A 22,647-nucleotide genomic window follows, 5' to 3' on the forward strand; every position below is an offset into this window, starting at 1 on the left:
GAATCTTTTTGGATTTTAGAGGGATTTTTGGAGGGATTTTTTGGGAGGATTTGGGGGAATTTTTTTACATTTATTTTGAATTTTTGCGGTGATTTTTGGGGATGTTTAGGGGGGATTTTGGGGATTCTTGAAGGGAATTTTTTTGTTTTTAAGGGATTTTTAGGAGGGATTTTTTGGGGGGATTTGGGGGATTTTTTGTGGGATTTATTTTGAATTTTTCGGTGATTTTGGGGGACTTTTTAGGTGATTTTGGGGGGATTTTTTTGGGATTTTGGGGGGATTTTTAGGGGGGGGATTTTGGGGATTTTTGAAGGGAATTTTTTTTTGATTTTAGGAGATTGTTGGAGGGATTTTTTGGGAGGATTTGGGAGATTTTTTAAAATTTATTTTGAATTTTTGCGGTGATTTTTGGGGACTTTTTAGGGATTTTTTAGGGATTTTTTAGGGATTTTGGGGGATTTTTCGGTGATTTTGGGGGACTTTTTAGGATTTTTTAGGGATTTGGGGGATTTTGGCGGGATTTTTCGGTCTTTAGGCCACGCCCACCGCGTGGGAACTGTCACTCAAACCACATAAGGCATGGCCACGCCCCCTTCGCTCCTTATATGGGGACGCCCTTATATGGCGCATGGCCACGCCCACCCCTTGAGACCACGCCCACTTTCGGGGCGGCCCTGACCCGTCCGCCATGTTGGGTTCGGGCGGAAAGCGGAAGTGACGTCACGGAGAAGCGGCAGGGAGGGCGGAAGTGAAGGCGGCGGGAAAAGAGGCGAGAGAGAAACTGGGATGGACTGGGATGGACTGGGAGGGACTGGGAGAGGATTGGGGGTTACTGGTTTATACTGGGAGGGACTGGGGGGGACTGGGAGGGGATTTGGGGTTACCGGGGGGAACTGGGAGGGGATTGAGGGGCACTGGTTTATACTGGGAGGGGATTTGGGGTTACTGGTTTATACTGGGAGAGACTGGGAGAGGATTGGGTTATACTGGGAGGCAACTGGGGGAGAACTGGTTTATACTGGGAGGGACTGGGAATTCCAGGGGTTACTGGGACTGCTTTCTACTGGGAGTTACTGGTTTCTACTGGTCCATACTGGGAGAACTGGGACTGGTTTGTACTGGGACAGACTGGGAGCACTGGTCCGTACTGGTCCATACTGGTTTATATCGGACCATACTGGTCCGTACTGGTCCGTACTGGTCCATACTGGTTTATATCGGACCATACTGGTCCGTACTGGTCCGTACTGGTCCATACTGGTTTATACTGGTCCGTACTGGTCCATACTGGTTTGTACTGGTCCATACTGGTCCATACTGGTTTATACTGGTCCGTACTGGTCCATACTGGTTTATACTGGTCCATACTGGTCCATACTGGTCCGCACTGGTCCATACTGGTTTATACTGGTCCATACTGGTCCATACTGGTCCGTACTGGTCCATACTGGTTTATACTGGTCCATACTGGTCCATACTGGTCCATACTGGTCCATACTGGCCCATACTGGTCCATACTGGTCCATACTGGTTTATATCGGTCCATACTGGTCCATACTGGTCCGTACTGGTCCATACTGGTCCATACTGGTCCGCTGGTCCGTACTGGTCCATACTGGTCCGTACTGGTCTGTACTGGTCCATACTGGTTTGTACTGGTCCATACTGGTCCATACTGGTCCATACTGGTCTATACTGGTCCGTACTGGTCCATACTGGTTTATATTGGTCCATACTGGTCCATACTGGTTTGTACTGGTTTGTACTGGTCCGTACTGGAATTTTTGGCTTTCCCTGCCTTCAAATCCCTCCAAAAATTCGAGGAATTTTTTTGGGAATTTTTGGGATTTTTTCGGTTCCAAATTCCGAATTTCATTCGAATTTTTTCTCCATTCCCAAAGTTTTTGGGATCCCAAATTTTCTGGGAATTTTGGGGAAATTCTTGGAAATTTTTTTGGAATTTTTTCTCATTTTTTTGGGATATTTTGGGGAATTTTTCGGTTCAAAATTCCGAATTTCAATCGAATTTTTCCCCGTTCCCAAATTGTGTTTTATCCCAAAATTTCTGGGAATTTGGGGGAATTTTTGGGGAATTTTTGGGGAAAATTTGGGGGATTTTGAGGGGAATTTTGGAGGATTTTTTGAGGGAATTTTGGGATTTTTTAGGTTCAAAATTCCAAATTTAATTCGAATTTTTGCCCCGTTCCTAAATTTTTTGGGATCCCAAAATTTCTGGGAATTTTGGGGAAATTCTTGGAAATTTTTTTGGAATTTTTTCTCCTTTTTTTGGGATATTTTGGGAATTTTTCTTCATTCCAAATTTCAATTTTTTCCCCGTTCCCATTTTTTTTATCCCAAATTCTGGGAATTTTGGGAATTTTTGGAAATTTTTTGTGAATCTTTGGGAGTTTTGGGGGATTTTTTGGGGAATTTTGGGAATTTTTAGGTTCAAAATTCCAAATTTAATTCGAATTTTTTCTCCATTCCCAAAGTTTTTGGGATCCCAAATTTTCTGGGAATTTTGGGGGAATTTTTTGGGAATTTTTTGAGGATTTGGGGGAATTTTTGGGGAAAATTTTGGGGAATTTTTGGGATTTTTTAGGTTCAAAATTCCAAATTTAATTCGATTTTTCCCTTCCTAAAGTTTTTGGGATCCCCAAATTTTCTGGGAATTTTGGGGGAATTTTTTGGGAATTTTTTGAGGATTTGGGGGAATTTTTGGGGAAAATTTTGGGAGTTTTTAGGGAATTTTTTCGGAATATTTTGTGAATTTTTTGGGGAATTTTTCAGTTCAAAATTCTGAATTTCATTCGAATTTTTTCCCCGTTCCTAAATTTTTTGGGATCCCAAAATTTCTGGGAATTTTGGGGAAATTCTTGGAAATTTTTGGGAATTTTTTCTCATTTTTTTGGGATATTTTGGGGAATTTTTCGGTTCAAAATTCAGAATTTCAATCGAATTTTTTCCCCATTCCCAAATTGTGTTTTATCCCAAAATTTCTGGGAATTTTGGGAATTTTTTGGAAATTTTTTGGTGAATTTTTGGGAGGTTTTGGGGGATTTTTTGGGTGAATTTTGGGATTTTTTCGGTTCAAAATTCAGGATTTAATTCGAATTTTTTCTCCATTCCCAAAGTTTTTGGGATCCCAAAATTTCTGGGAATTTGGGGGAATTTTTGGGAATTTTTTCTCATTTTTTTGGGATATTTTGGGGAATTTTTCGGTTCAAAATTCCGAATTTCAATCGAATTTTTTCCCCGTTCCCAAATTGTGTTTTATCCCAAAATTTCTGGGAATTTTGGGAATTTTTTGGAAATTTTTTGGTGAATCTTTGGGAGTTTTGGGGGATTTTTTGGGTGAATTTTGGGAATTTTTAGGTTCAAAATTCCAAATTTAATTCAAATTTTTTTCTCCATTCCCAAAGTTTTTGGGATCCCAAAATTTCTGGGAATTTTGGGGGAATTTTTTGGGACTTTTTGGTGAATTTTTGGTCAATTTTGGGGAAAATTTTGGGGAATTTTTGGGATTTTTTAGGTTCAAAATTCCAAATTTAATTCGGATTTTTCCCGTTCCTTAAGGTTTTGGGATCCCAAAATTTCTGGGAATTTTGGGGAATTTTTGGAAATTTTTGGGAATTTTTCTCATTTTTTGGGATATTCTGGGGAATTTTTAGGAATTTTTTGGGTTCAAAATTCCGAATTTCATTCGAATTTTTTCCCCATTCCTAAATTTTTTGGGATCCCAAAATTTCTGGGAATTTGGGGGAATTTTTGGGGAATTTTTGGGAATTTTTGAGGATTTGGGGGGAATTTTTGGGGAAAATTTTGGGAGATTTTTAGGCAATTTTTTGGAATATTTTGTGAATTTGTTAGGATTTTTTTAGGTTCAAAATTCCAAATTTAATTCGAATTTTTCCCCATTCCTAAATTTTTGGGATCCCAAAATTTCTGGGAATTTTGGGGAAATTCTTGGAAATTTTTTTGGAATTTTTTCTCCTTTTTTTGGGATATTTTGGGGAATTTTTCGGTTCAAAATTCAGAATTTCAATCGAATTTTTTCCCCGTTCCCAAATTGTGTTTTATCCCAAAATTTCTGGGAATTTTTTGGAATTTTTTTGGTGAATCTTTGGGAGTTTTGGGGGGATTTTTTGGGGGAATTTTGGGAATTTTTAGGTTCAAAATTCCAAATTTAATTTGGATTTTTCCCAGTTCCCAAAGTTTTTGGGATCCCAAATTTTCTGGGACTTTTGGGGGAATTTTTTGGGAATTTTTGAGGATTTGGGGGAATTTTTTGGGGAAAATTTTGGGAGTTTTTAGGGAATTTTTTTGGAATATTTTGTGAATTTGTTAGGATTTTTTAGGTTCAAAATTCCGAATTTAATTCGAATTTTTTCCCCATTCCTAAAGTTTTTGGGATCCCAAAATTTCTGGGAATTTGGGGGAATTTTTGGAAATTTTTGGGAATTTTTTGAGGATTTGGGGGAATTTTTAGGAGAGTTTTGAGGCTTTTTTTGGGGGAATTTTTGGGATTTTTAGGTTCAAAATTCCAAATTTAATTCGAATTTTTTCCCCATTCCTAAATTTTTTGGGATCCCAAAATTTCTGGGAATTTTGGGGAAATTCTTTGGAAATTTTTTGGAATTTTTTCTCCTTTTTTTGGGATATTTTGGGGAATTTTTCGGTTCAAAATTCCAAATTTCAATCGAATTTTTCCCCGTTCCCAAATTGTGTTTTATCCCAAAATTTCTGGGAATTTTGGGAATTTTTTGGAAATTTTTTGGTGAATCTTTGGGAGTTTTGGGGGGATTTTTTGGGTGAATTTTGGGATTTTTTCGGTTCAAAATTCAGGATTTAATTCAAATTTTTTTCCCCATTCCTAAAGTTTTTGGGATCCCAAAATTTCTGGGAATTTGGGGGAATTTTTGGGAATTTTTTGAGGATTTGGGGAATTTTTAGGGAGAGTTTTGAGGCTTTTTTTTGGGAATTTTTGGGATTTTTTCGGTTCAAAATTCCAAATTTCAATCGAATTTTTTCTCCATTCCCAAAGTTTTTGGGATCCCAAATTTTCTGGGAATTTTGGGGAATTTTTTGGAAATTTTTGGGAATTTTTTCTCCTTTTTTTGGGATATTTTGGGGAATTTTTCGGTTCCAAATTCCGAATTGAATTCGAATTTTTTCCCCGTTCCCAAATTGTGTTTTATCCCAAAATTTCTGGGAATTTTGGGAATTTTTTGGAAATTTTTTGGTGAATCTTTGGGAGTTTTTGGGGGATTTTTTGAGGGAATTTTAGGAATTTTTAGGTTCAAAATTCCAAATTTAATTCGGATTTTTCCCCGTTCCTAAAGTTTTTGGAATCCCCAAATTTTCTGGGAATTTTGGGGGAATTTTTTGGGAATTTTTTGAGGATTTGGGGGAATTTTGGGGGAAAATTTTGGGAGTTTTTAGGGAATTTTTGCGGAATATTTTGTGAATTTTTTGGGGAATTTTTCAGTTCAAAATTCCAAATTTAATTCGAATTTTTTCCCCGTTCCTAAATTTTTTGGGATCCCAAAATTTCTGGGAATTTTTGGGGAATTTTTGGGAATTTTTTGAGGATTTGGGGAATTTTTAGGGAGAGTTTTGAGGCTTTTTTTTGGGATTTTTTGGGATTTTTTAGGTTCAAAATTCCGAATTTAATTCGAATTTTTTCCCCGTTCCCAAATTCTTTTGGGATCCCAAAATTTCTGGGAATTTTGGGGAAATTCTTGGAAATTTTTTTGGAATTTTTTCTCATTTTTTTGGGATATTTTGGGGAATTTTTCGGTTCAAAATTCCGAATTTCAATCGAATTTTTTCCCCGTTCCCAAATTGTGTTTTATCCCAAAATTTCTGGGAATTTTGGGAATTTTTTGGAAATTTTTTGGTGAATCTTTGGGAGTTTTGGGGGGATTTTTTGGGTGAATTTTGGGAATTTTTAGGTTCAAAATTCCAAATTTAATTCAAATTTTTTTCTCCATTCCCAAAGTTTTTGGGATCCCAAAATTTCTGGGAATTTTGGGGGAATTTTTTGGGACTTTTTGGTGAATTTTTGGTCAATTTTGGGGAAAATTTTGGGGAATTTTTGGGATTTTTTAGGTTCAAAATTCCAAATTTAATTCGGATTTTTCCCCGTTCCTAAAGGTTTTGGGATCCCAAAATTTCTGGGAATTTTGGGGAATTTTTTGGAAATTTTTGGGAATTTTTTCTCATTTTTTTGGGATATTCTGGGGAATTTTTAGGAATTTTTTCGGTTCAAAATTCCGAATTTCATTCGAATTTTTTCCCCATTCCTAAATTTTTTGGGATCCCAAAATTTCTGGGAATTTGGGGGAATTTTTGGGGAATTTTTGGGAATTTTTTGAGGATTTGGGGGAATTTTTGGGGAAAATTTTGGGAGTTTTTAGGCAATTTTTTTGGAATATTTTGTGAATTTGTTAGGATTTTTTAGGTTCAAAATTCCAAATTTAATTCGAATTTTTTCCCCATTCCTAAATTTTTTGGGATCCCAAAATTTCTGGGAATTTTGGGGAAATTCTTGGAAATTTTTTTGGAATTTTTTCTCCTTTTTTTGGGATATTTTGGGGAATTTTTCGGTTCAAAATTCAGAATTTCAATCGAATTTTTTCCCCGTTCCCAAATTGTGTTTTATCCCAAAATTTCTGGGAATTTTTTGGAATTTTTTTGGTGAATCTTTGGGAGTTTTGGGGGGATTTTTTGGGGGAATTTTGGGAATTTTTAGGTTCAAAATTCCAAATTTAATTTGGATTTTTCCCCGTTCCCAAAGTTTTTGGGATCCCAAATTTTCTGGGACTTTTGGGGGAATTTTTTGGGAATTTTTTGAGGATTTGGGGGAATTTTTGGGGAAAATTTTGGGAGTTTTTAGGGAATTTTTTTGGAATATTTTGTGAATTTGTTAGGATTTTTTAGGTTCAAAATTCCGAATTTAATTCGAATTTTTTCCCCATTCCTAAAGTTTTTGGGATCCCAAAATTTCTGGGAATTTGGGGGAATTTTTGGGGAATTTTTGGGAATTTTTTGAGGATTTGGGGAATTTTTAGGGAGAGTTTTGAGGCTTTTTTTTGGGAATTTTTGGGATTTTTTAGGTTCAAAATTCCAAATTTAATTCGAATTTTTTCCCCATTCCTAAATTTTTTGGGATCCCAAAATTTCTGGGAATTTTGGGGAAATTCTTGGAAATTTTTTTGGAATTTTTTCTCCTTTTTTGGGATATTTTGGGGAATTTTTCGGTTCAAAATTCCAAATTTCAATCGAATTTTTCCCCGTTCCCAAATTGTGTTTTATCCCAAAATTTCTGGGAATTTTGGGAATTTTTTGGAAATTTTTTGGTGAATCTTTGGGAGTTTTGGGGGGATTTTTTGGGTGAATTTTGGGATTTTTTGGTTCAAAATTCAGGATTTAATTAAAATTTTTTCCCATTCCTAAAGTTTTGGGATCCCAAAATTTCTGGGAATTTGGGGAATTTTTGGGAATTTTTTGAGGATTTGGGGAATTTTTAGGGAGAGTTTTGAGGCTTTTTTTTGGGAATTTTTGGGATTTTTTCGGTTCAAAATTCCAAATTTCAATCGAATTTTTTCTCCATTCCCAAAGTTTTTGGGATCCCAAATTTTCTGGGAATTTTGGGGAATTTTTTGGAAATTTTTGGGAATTTTTTTTCCCTTTTTTTGGGATATTTTGGGGAATTTTTTAGGTTCCAAATTCCGAATTGAATTAATTTTTTCCCCGTTCCCAAATTGTGTTTTTATCCCAAAATTTCTGGGAATTTTGGGAATTTTTTGGAAATTTTTTGTGAATCTTTGGGGAGTTTTGGGGGATTTTTTGAGGGAATTTTAGGAATTTTTAGGTTCAAAATTCCAAATTTAATTCGATTTTTCCCTCCCGTTCCTAAAGTTTTGGAATCCCCAAATTTTCTGGGAATTTTGGGGGAATTTTTTTGGGGATTTTTGAGGATTTGGGGGAATTTTGGGGGGAAAATTTTGGGAGTTTTTAGGGGAATTTTTTGAATATTTTGTGAATTTTTGGGGAATTTTTCAGTTCAAAATTCCAAATTTAATTCGAATTTTTCCCCGTTCCTAAATTTTTGGGATCCCAAAATTTCTGGGAATTTTGGGGAATTTTTGGGAATTTTTTGAGGATTTGGGGAATTTTTGGGGAGAGTTTTGAGGCTTTTTTTGGGATTTTTTGGGATTTTTTAGGTTCAAAATTCCGAATTTAATTCGAATTTTTTCCCCGTTCCCAAATTCTTTTGGGATCCCAAAATTTCTGGGAATTTTGGGGAAATTCTTGGAAATTTTTTGGAATTTTTTCTCATTTTTTTGGGATATTTTGGGGAATTTTTCGGTTCAAAATTCCGAATTTCAATCGAATTTTTTCCCCGTTCCCAAATTGTGTTTTATCCCAAAATTTCTGGGAATTTTGGGAATTTTTGGAAATTTTTTGGTGAATCTTTGGGAGTTTTGGGGGATTTTTTGGGTGAATTTTGGGAATTTTTAGGTTCAAAATTCCAAATTTAATTCAAATTTTTTTCTCCATTCCCAAAGTTTTGGGATCCCCAAAATTTCTTGGGGGAATTTTGGGACTTTTTGGTGAATTTTTGGTCAATTTTGGGGAAAATTTTTGGGGAATTTTGGGATTTTTTAGGTTCAAAATTCCAAATTTAATTCGATTTTTCCCCTTCCTAAAGGTTTTGGGATCCCAAAATTTCTGGGAATTTTTGGGGAATTTTTTGGAAATTTTTGGGAATTTTTTTCTCATTTTTTGGGATATTCTGGGGAATTTTTAGGAATTTTTTCGTTCAAAATTCGAATTTCATTCGAATTTTTTCCCCATTCCTAAATTTTTTGGGATCCCAAAATTTCTGGGAATTTGGGGGAATTTTTGGGGAATTTTTGGGAATTTTTTGAGGATTTGGGGGAATTTTTGGGGAAAATTTTGGGAGTTTTTAGGCAATTTTTTTGGAATATTTTGTGAATTTGTTAGGATTTTTTAGGTTCAAAATTCCAAATTTAATTCGAATTTTTTCCCCATTCCTAAATTTTTTGGGATCCCAAAATTTCTGGGAATTTTGGGGAAATTCTTGGAAATTTTTTTGGAATTTTTTCTCCTTTTTTTGGGATATTTTGGGGAATTTTTCGGTTCAAAATTCAGAATTTCAATCGAATTTTTTCCCCGTTCCCAAATTGTGTTTTATCCCAAAATTTCTGGGAATTTTTTGGAATTTTTTTGGTGAATCTTTGGGAGTTTTGGGGGGATTTTTTGGGGGAATTTTGGGAATTTTTAGGTTCAAAATTCCAAATTTAATTGGATTTTTCCCGTTCCCAAAGTTTTTGGGATCCCAAATTTTCTGGGACTTTTGGGGAGATTTTTGGGAATTTTTTGAGGATTTGGGGGAAATTTTTGGGGAAAATTTTGGGAGTTTTAGGGAATTTTTTGGAATATTTTGTGAATTTGTTAGGATTTTTTAGGTTCAAAATTCCGAATTTAATTCGAATTTTTTCCCCATTCCTAAAGTTTTTGGGATCCCAAAATTTCTGGGAATTTGGGGGAATTTTTGGGGATTTTTGGGAATTTTTTGAGGATTTGGGGAATTTTTAGGGAGAGTTTTGAGGCTTTTTTTTGGGAATTTTTGGGATTTTTTAGGTTCAAAATTCCAAATTTAATTCGAATTTTTTCCCCATTCCTAAATTTTTTGGGATCCCAAAATTTCTGGGAATTTTGGGGAAATTCTTGGAAATTTTTGTGGAATTTTTTCTCCTTTTTTTGGGATATTTTGGGGAATTTTTCGGTTCAAAATTCCAAATTTCAATCAATTTTTCCCGTTCCCAAATTGTGTTTTTATCCCAAAATTTCTGGGAATTTTGGGAATTTTTGAAATTTTTGGTGAATCTTTGGGAGTTTTGGGGGGATTTTTTGGGTGAATTTTGGGATTTTTTCGGTTCAAAATTCAGGATTTAATTCAAATTTTTTTCCCCATTCCTAAAGTTTTTGGGATCCCAAAATTTCTGGGAATTTGGGGGAATTTTTGGGAATTTTTTGAGGATTTGGGGAATTTTTAGGGAGAGTTTTGAGGCTTTTTTTTGGGAATTTTTGGGATTTTTTCGGTTCAAAATTCCAAATTTCAATCGAATTTTTCTCCATTCCCAAAGTTTTTGGGATCCCAAATTTTCTGGGAATTTTGGGGAATTTTTGGAAATTTTTGGGAATTTTTTCCTTTTTTTGGGATATTTTGGGGAATTTTTCGGTTCCAAATTCCGAATTGAATTCGAATTTTTTCCCCGTTCCCAAATTGTGTTTTATCCCAAAATTTCTGGGAATTTTGGGAATTTTTGGAAATTTTTGGTGAATCTTTGGGAGTTTTTGGGGGGATTTTTTGAGGGAATTTTAGAATTTTTAGGTTCAAAATTCCAAATTTAATTCGATTTTTCCCGTTCCTAAAGTTTTGGAATCCCCAAATTTTCTGGGAATTTTGGGGAATTTTTTGGGAATTTTTTGAGGATTTGGGGGAATTTTGGGGGGAAAATTTTTGGGGAGTTTTTAGGGAATTTTTTCGAATATTTTGTGAATTTTTGGGGAATTTTTCAGTTCAAAATTCCAAATTTAATTCAATTTTTCCCCGTTCCTAAATTTTTTTGGGATCCCAAAATTTCTGGGAATTTTTGGGGAATTTTTGGAATTTTTTGAGGATTTGGGGAATTTTTAGGGGAGAGTTTTGGAGGCTTTTTTTGGGGGATTTTTTGGGATTTTTTAGGTTCAAAATTCCGAATTTAATTCAATTTTTTCCCCGTTCCCAAATTCTTTTGGGATCCCAAAATTTCTGCGAATTTTGGGGAAATTCTTGGAAATTTTTTTGAATATTTTCTCATTTTTTTGGGATATTTTGGGGAATTTTTTCGGTTCAAAATCCAATTTCAATCGAATTTTTTCCCGTTCCCAAATTGTGTTTTATCCCAAAATTTCTGGGAATTTTGGGAATTTTTGGAAATTTTTGGTGAATCTTTGGGAGTTTTGGGGGGATTTTTTGGGTGAATTTTTGGGAATTTTTAGGTTCAAAATTCCAAATTTAATTCAAATTTTTTTCTCCATTCCCAAAGTTTTGGGATCCCAAAATTTCTGGGAATTTTGGGGAATTTTTGGGACTTTTGGTGAATTTTGGTCAATTTTGGGGAGAAATTTTTGGGGAATTTTTGGGATTTTTTAGGTTCAAAATTCCAAATTTAATTCGGATTTTTCCCGTTCCTAAGAGTTTTGGGATCCCAAAATTTCTGGGAATTTTGGGGAATTTTTGGAAATTTTTGGGAATTTTTTCTCATTTTTTTGGGATATTCTGGGGAATTTTTAGGAATTTTTTGGTTCAAAATTCAATTTCATTCGAATTTTTTCCCCATTCCTAAATTTTTTGGGATCCCAAAATTTCTGGGAATTTGGGGGAATTTTTTGGGGAATTTTTTGGGAATTTTTTGAGGATTTGGGGGAATTTTTGGGGAAAATTTTGGGGAGTTTTTAGGCAATTTTTTTGGAATATTTTGTGAATTTGTTAGGATTTTTTAGGTTCAAAATTCCAAATTTAATTCGAATTTTTCCCCATTCCTAAATTTTTTGGGGATCCCAAAATTTCTGGGAATTTTGGGGGAAATTCTTGGAAATTTTTTGGAATTTTTTCTCCTTTTTTTGGGATATTTTGGGGAATTTTTCGGTTCAAAATTCAGAATTTCAATCGAATTTTTCCCCGTTCCCAAATTGTGTTTTATCCCAAAATTTCTGGGAATTTTTTGGAATTTTTTTGGTGAATCTTTGGGAGTTTTGGGGGGATTTTTTGGGGGAATTTTGGGAATTTTTAGGTTCAAAATTCCAAATTTAATTGGATTTTTCCCGTTCCCAAAGTTTTTGGGATCCCAAATTTTCTGGGACTTTTGGGGGAATTTTTTGGGAATTTTTTGAGGATTTGGGGGAATTTTTGGGGAAAATTTTGGGAGTTTTTAGGGAATTTTTTTGGAATATTTTGTGAATTTGTTAGGATTTTTTAGGTTCAAAATTCCGAATTTAATTCGAATTTTTTCCCCATTCCTAAAGTTTTTGGGATCCCAAAATTTCTGGGAATTTGGGGGAGAATTTTTGGGAATGTTTTTTTGAGGATTTGGGGAATTTTTAGGGAGAGTTTTGAGGCTTTTTTTTGGGAATTTTTGGGATTTTTTAGGTTCAAAATTCCAAATTTAATTCGAATTTTTTCCCCATTCCTAAATTTTTTGGGATCCCAAAATTTCTGGGAATTTTGGGGAAATTCTTGGAAATTTTTTTGGAATTTTTTCTCCTTTTTTTGGGATATTTTGGGGAATTTTTCGGTTCAAAATTCCAAATTTCAATCGAATTTTTCCCCGTTCCCAAATTGTGTTTTATCCCAAAATTTCTGGGAATTTTGGGAATTTTTTGGAAATTTTTTGGTGAATCTTTGGGAGTTTTGGGGGGATTTTTTGGGTGAATTTTGGGATTTTTTCGGTTCAAAATTCAGGATTTAATTCAAATTTTTTCCCCATTCCTAAAGTTTTTGGGATCCCAAAATTTCTGGGAATTTGGGGGAATTTTTGGGAATTTTTTGAGGATTTGGGGAATTTTTAGGGAGAGTTTTGAGGCTTTTTTGGGAATTTTTGGGATTTTTTGGTTCAAAATTCCAAATTTCAATCGAATTTTTCCCCATTCCCAAAGTTTTTGGGATCCCAAAATTTTCTGGGAATTTTGGGGAATTTTTGGAAATTTTTGGGAATTTTTTCTCATTTTTGGGATATTTTGGGATTTTTAGGTTCCAAATTCAATTGAAATCGAATTTTTTCCCGTTCCCCAATTGTGTTTTATCCCAAAATTTCTGGGAATTTTGGGAATTTTTGGAAATTTTTGGTGAATCTTTGGGAGTTTTGGGGGATTTTTGGGGGAATTTTAGGATTTTTAGGTTCAAAATTCCAAATTTAATTCGGATTTTTCCCATTCCTAAAGTTTTGGGATCCCCAAATTTTCTGGGAATTTTGGGGGATTTTTTTTGGGAATTTTTGGGATTTTGGGGAATTTTGGGGATTGGGAAAATTTTGGGAGTTTTTAGGGATTTTTGAATATTTTGTGAATTTTTGGGAATTTTTCAGTTCAAAATTCTAAATTTAATTCAATTTTTTCCCGTTCCTAAATTTTTGGGATCCCAAAATTTTTGGAATTTTTGGTAATTTTGGGGAATTTTTGGGAATTTTTGAGGATTTGGGGGAATTTTAGTTTTGGGAGTTTTGAGGCTTTTTTGGGATTTTTGGGATTTTTTAGGTTCAAAATTCCAAATTTAATTCGAATTTTTCCCATTCCCAAATTTTTTGGGATCCCAAAATTTCTGGGAATTTTGGGGAAATTCTTGGAAATTTTTTTGGAATTTTTTCTCATTTTTGGGATATTTTGGGGAATTTTTGCGGTTCAAAATTCCAATTTCAATCGAATTTTTTCCCCGTTCCCAAATTGTGTTTTATCCCAAAATTTCTCGGCAGGGAATTTTTGGGGATTTTTTGGATTTTTGGTGAATTTTTGGGGAGTTTTGGGGGATTTTTTGAGGGAATTTTAGGAATTTTTAGGTTCAAAATTCCAAATTTAATTCAAATTTTTTTCTCCATTCCCAAAGTTTTTGGGATCCCAAAATTTCTGGGAATTTTGGGGGAATTTTTGGGAATTTTTTGAGGATTTTGGGAATTTTTAGGGAGAGTTTTGAGGCTTTTTTTTGGGAATTTTTGGGATTTTTTAGGTTCAAAATTCCAAATTTAATTCGAATTTTTTCCCCATTCCTAAAGTTTTTGGGATCCCAAAATTTCTGGGAATTTTGGGGAAATTCTTGGAAATTTTTTTGGAATTTTTTCTCATTTTTTTGGGATATTTTGGGGAATTTTTAGGTTCAAAATTCAGAATTTCAATCGAATTTTTTCCCCATTCCCAAATTGTGTTTTATCCCAAAATTTCTGGGAATTTTTGGGGGAATTTTTGGGGATTTTTGGGGAATTTTTTGGGGAATTTGGGGGGATTTTTTGGGTGAATTTTTGGGATTTTTTAGGTTCAAAATTCTGAATTTAATTCGAATTTTTTCTCCATTCCCAAAGCTTTTGGGATCCCAAATTTTCTGGGAATTTTGGGGGAATTTTTTGGGAATTTTTTGAGGATTTGGGGGAATTTTTGGGGAAAATTTTGGGGAGTTTTGGGGAATTTTTTTGGGTTTTTTTTTTTTGAATTTTTTGGTTCAAAATTCCAAATTTCATTCAATTTTTTCCCGTTCCTAAATTTTTTGGGATCCCAAAATTTCTGGGAATTTGGGGTTTTTGGGGAATTTTTTGGGAATTTTTGGTGAATTTTTGGTCAATTTTTAGGGGAAAGAGGCTTTTTTTGGGGAATTTTTGGGATTTTTTAGGTTCAAAATTCCAAATTTAATTCGAATTTTTTCCCCATTCCTAAATTTTTTGGGATCCCAAAATTTCTGGGAATTTTGGGGAAATTCTTGGAAATTTTTGTGGAATTTTTTCTCATTTTTTTGGGGATATTTTGGGGAATTTTTCGGTTCAAAATTCCGAATTTCAATCGAATTTTTCCCCGTTCCCAAATTGTGTTTTATCCCAAAATTTCTGGGAATTTGGGGGAATTTTTGGGGAATTTTTGGGGAAAATTTGGGGAATTTTTAGGGAAATTTTGGAGGATTTTTTGAGGGAATTTTTGGGATTTTTTCGGTTCAAAATTCCAAATTTCAATCGAATTTTTCCCCATTCCCAAATTGTGTTTTATCCCAAAATTTCTGGGAATTTTGGGGAATTTTGAGGGAAATTTTTGAGCATTTTTTGGGGATTTTTTAGGAATTTTTCGGCTCAAAATTCCCAATTTAATCCGATTTTTTTCCCTTTTCCCACAGGAATTTCTCCCATTCCCGGATTTTTTCTGGGACCTTTTCACCCCCAGTTTTTTGGGGTCAATTTTTCCCAATTTTTTCCCATTTTTTATCCATTTTTTGGGGAATATTTTGGGATTTTTGGGCATTCCCATGACCATCCACAACCTGTACATCTTCGACCGCAGCGGCCGCTGCCTCTTCTACAGCGAATGGCACCGGCGCAGGAGCCCGGGGATCCCCCAGGAGGAGGTGGAATTGCGGAAATTTCCGGAATTTGGGGAAATTTGGGAATTTTGGGAAGTTTGGGATTTTTTGGGGGGAATTTTGGGGGATTTTTTGGGATTTTTTGGGGATTTTTTTTGGATTTTTTTGGATTTTTTGGGGATTTTTTGGGGATTTTTTTAGGGATTTTTCTGAGATTTTTTGGGATTTTGGGGGAATTATTTTGGATTTTTGGGGGATTTTTTGGGGGATTTTTTGGGGAATTTTGGGGGAATTTTGGGGGATTTTTGGGGGAATTTTTTGGGATTTTTTGGGGGATTTTTTGGGATTTTTTGGAGATTTTTTGGGAATTTTGGGGGATTTTTTTGGATTTTTTGGGGATTTTTGGGGATTTTTTTTTTGGAATTTTGGGGGGAATTTTTTTGGATTTTTGGGAATTTTTGGGGATTTTTTGGGATTTTTTTAGGAATTTTTAGGGGGGCAATTTTTTGGGATTTTTGGGGGATTTTTTGGGGATTTTTTGAGATTTTTTGGGAATTTTGGGGAATTTTTTGGGATTTTTGGGGAATTTTTGGGGGATTTTTTGGGGATTTTTTGGGGGATTTTTGGGATTTTTGGGGATTTTTTGGGATTTTTTGGGATTTTTCTGGGGATTTTTTGGAATTTTGGGGGAATTTTAGGGGATTTTTTGGGAATTTTTAAAAATTTTGGGGTTTTTTGGGAATTTTTGGAATTTTTTGGGAAGAGTTTTGAGACTTGGCAATGGCACCGGCACAGGAGCCCGGGCATCCCCCAGGAGGAGGTGGGATTGCGGAAATTTCCGGAATTTGGGGAAATTTGGGAATTTTGGGAAGTTTGGGATTTTTGGGGGGAATTTTTGGGGAATTTTTTGGTTTTTTTGGGGATTTTTTAGGGATTTTTTTTGGATTTTTGGGGATTTTTTGGGGATTTTTTAGGGATTTTTCTGAGATTTTTTGGGAATTTGGGGGAATTATTTTGGATTTTTTTGGGGATTTTTTTGGGATTTTTTTTGTATTTTTGGGGGAATTTTTGGGATTTTTTTGGGGATTTTTTGGGATTTTTGGGGGATTTTTTGGGGATTTTTCTGAGATTTTTTTGGAATTTTTGAGGGAATTTTTTGGGATTTTTTGGGAAATTTTTAAAAAATTTTGGGGGTTTTTTTGGGATTTTTTTTCCAGGGTTTTTTGGGGATTTTTGGAATTTTTTGGGAAGAGTTTTGAGACTTGGCAATGGCACCGCGAGGACCCGGGATTCCACAGGAGGAGGTGGAATTTTTGAAATTTCGGTTGGGGAAATTTGGGAATTTTGGGATTTTTGGGGGAATTTTTGGGGGATTTTTGGGATTTTTTTGGGGATTTTTTTTGGATTTTTTTGGATTTTTTGGGGATTTTTTAGGGATTTTTTTAGGGATTTTTCTGAGATTTTTTGGGAATTTGGGGGAATTATTTTGGATTTTTTGGGAATTTTTTGGGGGATTTTTTGGGGAATTTTGGGGGGAATTTTTTGGGATTTTTTGGGGATTTTTTGGGATTTTGGGGTTTTTTGGGATTTTTCTGAGATTTTTTGGGGAATTTTGGGGGAATTATTTTGGATTTTTTGGGAATTTTTGGGGATTTTTTGGGGATTTTTGGGGGGATTTTTCTGAGATTTTTTGGGAATTTTGGGGGGATTTGTTTTGAAATTTTCGGGACTATTTTGGGGATTTTTAGGGATTTTTGGGATTTTTGGGGGATTTTTTGAGGTTTTTGGGGGAATTTTTCTGAGATTTTTGGGGAATTTTGGGGGAATTTTTGGGGATTTATTTTGGATTTTTCGGGATTTTTTGGGCAATTTTAGGGGTTTTTTTGAGAAATGTTTTAAAAAAATTTTGGGGGTTTTTTTGGCATTTTTTCCAGGGTTTTTTGGGAATTTTTGGGGATTTTTGGAATTTTTTGGGAAGAGTTTTGAGAATTGGCAATGGCACCGGCGCAGGAGCCCGGGCATCCCCCAGGAGGAGGTGGAATTGCGGAAATTTCCGGAATTTGGGGAAATTTGGGAATTTTGGGAAGTTTGGGATTTTTTGGGGGATTTTTTGGGATTTTTTGGGGATTTTTTTGGATTTTTTTGGATTTTTTGGGATTTTGGGGGAATTTTTTTAGGGATTTTTCTGAGATTTTTTTGGGATTTTGGGGGATTTTTTTGGATTTTTTGGGATTTTTTTGGGATTTTTTGGGATTTTTTGGGGGAATTTTGGGGGGATTTTTGGGGATTTTTTTGGAATTTTTTGGGGATTTTTTTGGGATTTTTGGGGGGATTTTTTGGGATTTTTGGGGGATTTTTTTGGGATTTTTCTGTGATTTTTTGGGGGATTTTTGGGGGAATTTTTTGGGATTTTTTGGGGATTTTTGGGGGATTTTTTGGGAATTTTTCTGAGATTTTTTTGGGAATTTTGGGGAATTTTTTGGGAATTTTTTGGGGCTTTTGGGGAGGATTTTGGGGGGATTTTTTTTGAATTTGGGGGATTTTTTTCTGACATTTTTGGGGAATATTTTGGGAATATTTTCGTGGGAATTTTTGGGGGCAGTTTGGAGAGGATTTTTTGGGATTTTGGGGGCAAAAATGCTCCAAAAATCCCCCAAAAAATCTCCCAAAAATCCCCAAAAATCCCCAAAAATCCCCAAAATTTCCCCAAATCCCCCAAAATTCCCATTTTTCCCCCATGCCAGGAGTTCAAGCTGATGTTCGGGATGCTTTTCTCGCTCCGCTCCTTCGTGGCCAAGATGAGTCCCACGGACATGTATCCAAAAATTCCACTTTGGGCAACCCAAAAACCCCAAAAATTCCCCCAAAATTCCCAAAATCCCACCAAAAATTCCCCAAATTTGAGGAATTTTTGGGGAATTTTTGGGGGAATTTATTTGGAATTTATTTGGAATTTATTTGGAATTTTGGGGGAATTTATTTGGAATTTTTGCGGGGGTTTTGGGGGATTTGGGGGAATTGATTTGGAATTTTTGGGGGAAATTTTGGGGGGGATTTTTCGGGAATTTATTTGAAATTTTTGGGGAATTTATTTGGAATTTTTGGGGATTTTGGGGGAATTTGTTTGGAATTTTTGGGGGATTTTCTGGGGGAATTTATTTGGAATTTTTGGGGAATTTTGGGGGAATTCATTTGGAATTTTGGGGGATTTTGGGGAAATTTTTGGGGGGATTTTGCGGGAATTTATTTGAAATTTTTGGGGGGAATTTATTTGAAATTTTTGGGGATTTTGGGGGAATTTATTTGGAATTTTTGGGGAATTTATTTGGAATTTTTGGGGATTTTGGGGGAATTTATTTGGAATTTTTGGGGAATTTATTTGGAATTTTTGGGGATTTTGGGGGAATTTATTTGGAATTTTTGGGGGATTTTCTGGGAGAATTTATTTGGAATTTTTGGGAATTTTGGGGGGATTTGGGGGGAATTTATTTGGAATTTTTGGGGGATTTTATTTGGAATTTTGGGGGGATTTTGGGGGAATTTTTGGGGATTTTGGGGGAATTTTTGGGGAATTTTGGGGGAATTCATTTGGAATTTTGGGGGGAATTTATTTGGAATTTTTGGAGTAATTTTGGGGAAATTTTGGGGGATTTTTTTGGGGAATTTATTTGGAATTTTTGGGGAATTTTGGCGGAATTCATTTGGAATTTTGGGGGATTTTGGGGAAATTTTTGGGGGGATTTTGCGGGAATTTATTTGAAATTTTTGGGGATTTTGGGGGAATTTATTTGGAATTTTTGGGGGATTTTCTGGGGGAATTTATTTGGAATTTTTGGGAATTTTGGGGGGATTTGGGGGGAATTTATTTGGAATTTTTGGGGGATTTTATTTGGAATTTTGGGGGGATTTTGGGGAAATTTTTGGGGATTTTGGGGGAATTTTTGGGGGATTTTCTGGGGGAATTTATTTGGAATTTTTGGGGAATTTTGGGGGAATTAATTTGGAATTTCGGGGGGAATTTATTTGGAATTTTTGGAGTAATTTTGGGGAAATTTTGGGGGATTTTTTGGGGGGAATTTATTTGAAATTTTTGGGGGATTTGGGGGAATTGCTTTGGAATTTTGGGGGGATTTTATTTGGAATTTTTGCAGGGATTTTGGGGGAATTTATTTGGAATTTTGGGGGAATTTTTGGGGATTTTTTGTGGGATTTTATTTGGAATTTTGGGGGGGTTTTGGGGGAAATTTATTTGAAATTTTTGGGAATTTTGGGGGGATTTTGCAGGAATTTATTTGGAATTTTGGGGAATTTATTTGGAAATTTTGGGGGGGATTTTGGGCATTTTAGGAATTTGGGGGTCCTGGAAAACCTGGAGAGATTTTGGGGGAGATTTTTGAGATTTTGGGGCAATTTTGGGGGCATTTTTGGGGGGATTTTGAGGGGTTTTGGGGATTTTGGGGGGAATTTTTGGGAGAGTTTGGAGGAGACTTGGGGGATTTTGGGGGAATTTTGGCAATTTTTGGAATTATTGGGAATTTGGGGGGATTTTGAGTGGATTTGGGGGCATTTGGGATCTGGGATTTTGGGGATTTTGGGAATAATTGGGAATTTTGGGGGATTTTGGAATTTGGGGGAGTTTTGGGGGATTTGGGGTTTTTGGGGAATTTTGGAATTTGGGGGGGAATTTTTGGGGGGATTTTGAGTGGAATTGGGAATTTTGGGAACCGGTTGGAGGATTTGGGGGGAAGGTTTTGGAATTTTGGGGAATTTTGGGAATTTGGGCGAATTTTGGGGGAATTTTGAGTGGATTTGGGGGAGATTTGGAGGCAAATTTGGGGCGATTTCGGTCGAATTTCTTCCGATTTTCGCTCGGATTTCGAGCTCTGGGCGGCCACCGAGGATTTGGGCATTGGGGAATTTCGGGAATTTCGGGAATTTTCGTGGATTTGGTGGGGATTTGGAGTGGATTTGGGAAATTTGGGGGGAATTTTTGGGGGAATTTTTGAGTGGATTTGGGGGAAGTTTGGAGTGAATTTGGGGGAGTTTGGGGGGATTTGGGGTTTTTGGGGAATTTTGGAACTTGGGGAATTTTGGGGGGAATTTTTGGGGGTTTTGAGTGGATTTGGGGAATTTTGGAATTTGGGGCATTTTTGGGCGATTCTGGGTGGAATTTTGGGAGAATTTGGGGGGAAGTTTTGGGGGAATTTTGAGTGGCTTTGGGGAGGTTTTGGGGAGAGTTTGGAAGGAATTTGGGGGCAAATTTGGGGCGATTCCGGTCGAAATTCTTCCGATTTTCGCGCGGATTTCGAGCTCTGGCCTTGGAAAATTGGGGAATTTCGGGGAATTTCGGGAATTTCGGGATTTCGGGATTTTCCTGAGCTGGGCGCGGGCGGGACGGGTTCGTGGCGTTCCACACGAGCCGCTACCGCCTGCATTACCTGGAGACGGCGTCGGGGCTGCGCCTGGCGCTCAACACCGACCTGGGCGTGCCCAGCGCGCGCGAGGCGCTGCAGCACATCTACGGCAACGTGAGGGTTAAATCTGCGTCATTTCACCCCCAAAGAATGGCATTTTACCCCCCAAAAAATTGGAATTTTTTCACCCCAAAGAATGGGATTTTACCCCCAAAAAATTGGAATTATTTTCCCCAAAAAATGGGATTTTACCCCCAAAAAAATGGGGTTTTTTCCCGAAATAATTTGAATTTTTTCACCCCAAAAAATGGGATTTTATCCCCAATAATTGGAATTATTTTCCTCCCAAAAAATGGGATTTTTTTCTGAAATAATTTGAATTTTTTCACCCCAAAGAATGGGATTTTGCCCCCAAAAAATTGGAATGTTTTTACACAAAAAATGGGATTTTTTCCTGAAATAATTTGAATTTTTTCACCCCAAAAAATGGGATTTTATCCCCAATAATTGGAATTATTTTCCCCCCAAAAAAAGGGGTTTTTTTCTGAAATAATTTGAATTTTTTCTCCCCCAAAAAATGGGATTTTACCCCCCAAAAAATGGGATTTTTTCCCGAAATAATTTGAATTTTTTCTCCCCCAAAAAATGGGGGTTTACCCCCCAAAAAATGGGATTTTTTTCTGAAATAAATTGAATTTTTCATGGCCAAAAAATGGGATTTTACCGTAAAAAATTGGAATTTTTTTACACAAAAAAATGGGATTTTTTCCTGAAATAATTTGAATTTTTTCTCCCCAAAAAATGGGATTTTACCCCCAAAAAATTGGAATTATTTTCCCAAAAAAAGGGATTTTTTCTTAAATAATTTGAATTTTTCACCCCCAAAAAATGGGATTTTACCGCAAAAAATTGGAATGTTTTTACACAGAAAATGGGATTTTTTCCTGAAATAATTGGAATTTTTTCACCCCAAAAAATGGGATTTTATCCCCAATAATTGGAATTATTTTCCCCCAAAAAAAAGGGTTTTTTTCTGAAATAATTTGAATTTTTTTCCCCCCAAAAAATGGGGGTTTACCCCCCAAAAAATGGGATTTTTTTCCTGAAATAATTGGAATTTTTTCACCCCCAAAGAATGGGATTTTACCCCAAAAAAATTGGAATTATTTTCCCAAAAAAATGGGATTTTTTTCCTGAAATAATTTGAATTTTTTCATGCCAAAAAAAGGGATTTTACCCCAAAAAAAAGGGATTTTTTACCCCCCAAAAATGGGATTTTTTTCCTGAAATAATTTGAAATTTTTTTTCAGAAAACATGGGATTGTACCCCCAAAAAATGGGATTTTTCCTGAAATAATCTGATTTTTTTCACAAAAAATTTTGATTTTTTTTCTGAAATAATTGCATTTTTAAATAAAATAATGGTGTTTGTAATGAAAAAATGGGATTTTTCCCGCAATAATTTGAATTTTTTCAATTAAAAAATCGGATTTTTTTCCCACAATAATTTGATTTGCATGGGATTTTTCCCTTAAAAATGGGATTTTTTCCCAAAGTAACGGGATTTTTCCCAAAATTCATGGATTTTCCCCGAAATAAAGTGATTATTATTTAATTTTTACTTTTTCCCGCAGCTGTTTGTGGAGCTGGTGGTGAAGAATCCGCTGTGCCCGCCCCGGGCCCCCATCCAGAGCCTCCTGTTCCGGCAGCGCCTCGACGCCTTCGTGCGCAGCCTGCCCTACTCCGGGCCCCGAAATCCCCAAAACTGACCCCAGAAATGGGATCGGCCACCCCAAAAACCCCAAAACCCCAAAACCCGGACTGAGAACCCCAAAAAATCCCAAATAAAACTCAAAAATTCCAACAGAGCCTCGATGTCTTCTTTGGGCCCCGAAATCCTGAGAATTGACCCCAAAATTGGGATCGGCGACCCCAAAAACCCCAAAATCCCCAGGAACCCCAAAAACCCCAAATCCTGACTGAGAACCCCAAAAACCCCCAAAACCCGAAATAAAACCCAAAAATTCACCCGAAAAACCCCAAATCCCAAGAATTGACCCCAAATCCCAAAAATTGACCCCAAAATTGGGATCAGCGACCCCAAAATCC

General features: G+C 35.7%; 1 protein-coding gene across 2 annotated transcripts; it reads left to right on the forward strand.

The window, feature by feature from the left end:
- Nucleotides 1-737: 737 nt before the first annotated feature.
- Nucleotides 738-22,382, forward strand: TRAPPC1 (trafficking protein particle complex 1). Of its 2 annotated transcripts, XM_030970707.1 has the most exons (5): nucleotides 738-769; nucleotides 14,942-15,169; nucleotides 17,869-17,939; nucleotides 20,514-20,652; nucleotides 22,173-22,307. In XM_030970707.1, exons 2-5 carry the CDS (start codon nucleotides 15,071-15,073, stop codon nucleotides 22,305-22,307), a joined length of 444 nt encoding a protein of 147 aa, XP_030826567.1. In that variant the 5' UTR covers nucleotides 738-769; nucleotides 14,942-15,070. The 2 variants fall into 2 exon arrangements, with proteins under 2 accessions (XP_030826567.1, XP_030826566.1); XM_030970706.1 differs by lacking the exon at nucleotides 738-769 and having other exon boundaries at nucleotides 15,071-15,169; nucleotides 22,173-22,382.
- Nucleotides 22,383-22,647: the final 265 nt, after the last annotated feature.

The sequence above is a fragment of the Camarhynchus parvulus genome, unplaced genomic scaffold (assembly GCF_901933205.1).
Source record: "Camarhynchus parvulus unplaced genomic scaffold, STF_HiC, whole genome shotgun sequence".
NCBI classification, from domain to species: Eukaryota; Metazoa; Chordata; class Aves; order Passeriformes; family Thraupidae; genus Camarhynchus; species Camarhynchus parvulus.

Excerpts from the sequence above, each read along its gene's own strand:
- TRAPPC1 (XM_030970707.1), top strand. The coding sequence starts at position 15,071 with ATGACCATCCACAACCTGTACATCTTCGACCGCAGCGGCCGCTGCCTC. Across the intron at positions 15,170-17,868 it reads CGGGGATCCCCCAGGAGGAG|GAGTTCAAGCTGATGTTCGG; the intron begins GTGGAATTGCGG and ends CCCCCATGCCAG. Across the intron at positions 17,940-20,513 it reads AAGATGAGTCCCACGGACAT|GCGGGACGGGTTCGTGGCGT; the intron begins GTATCCAAAAAT and ends AGCTGGGCGCGG.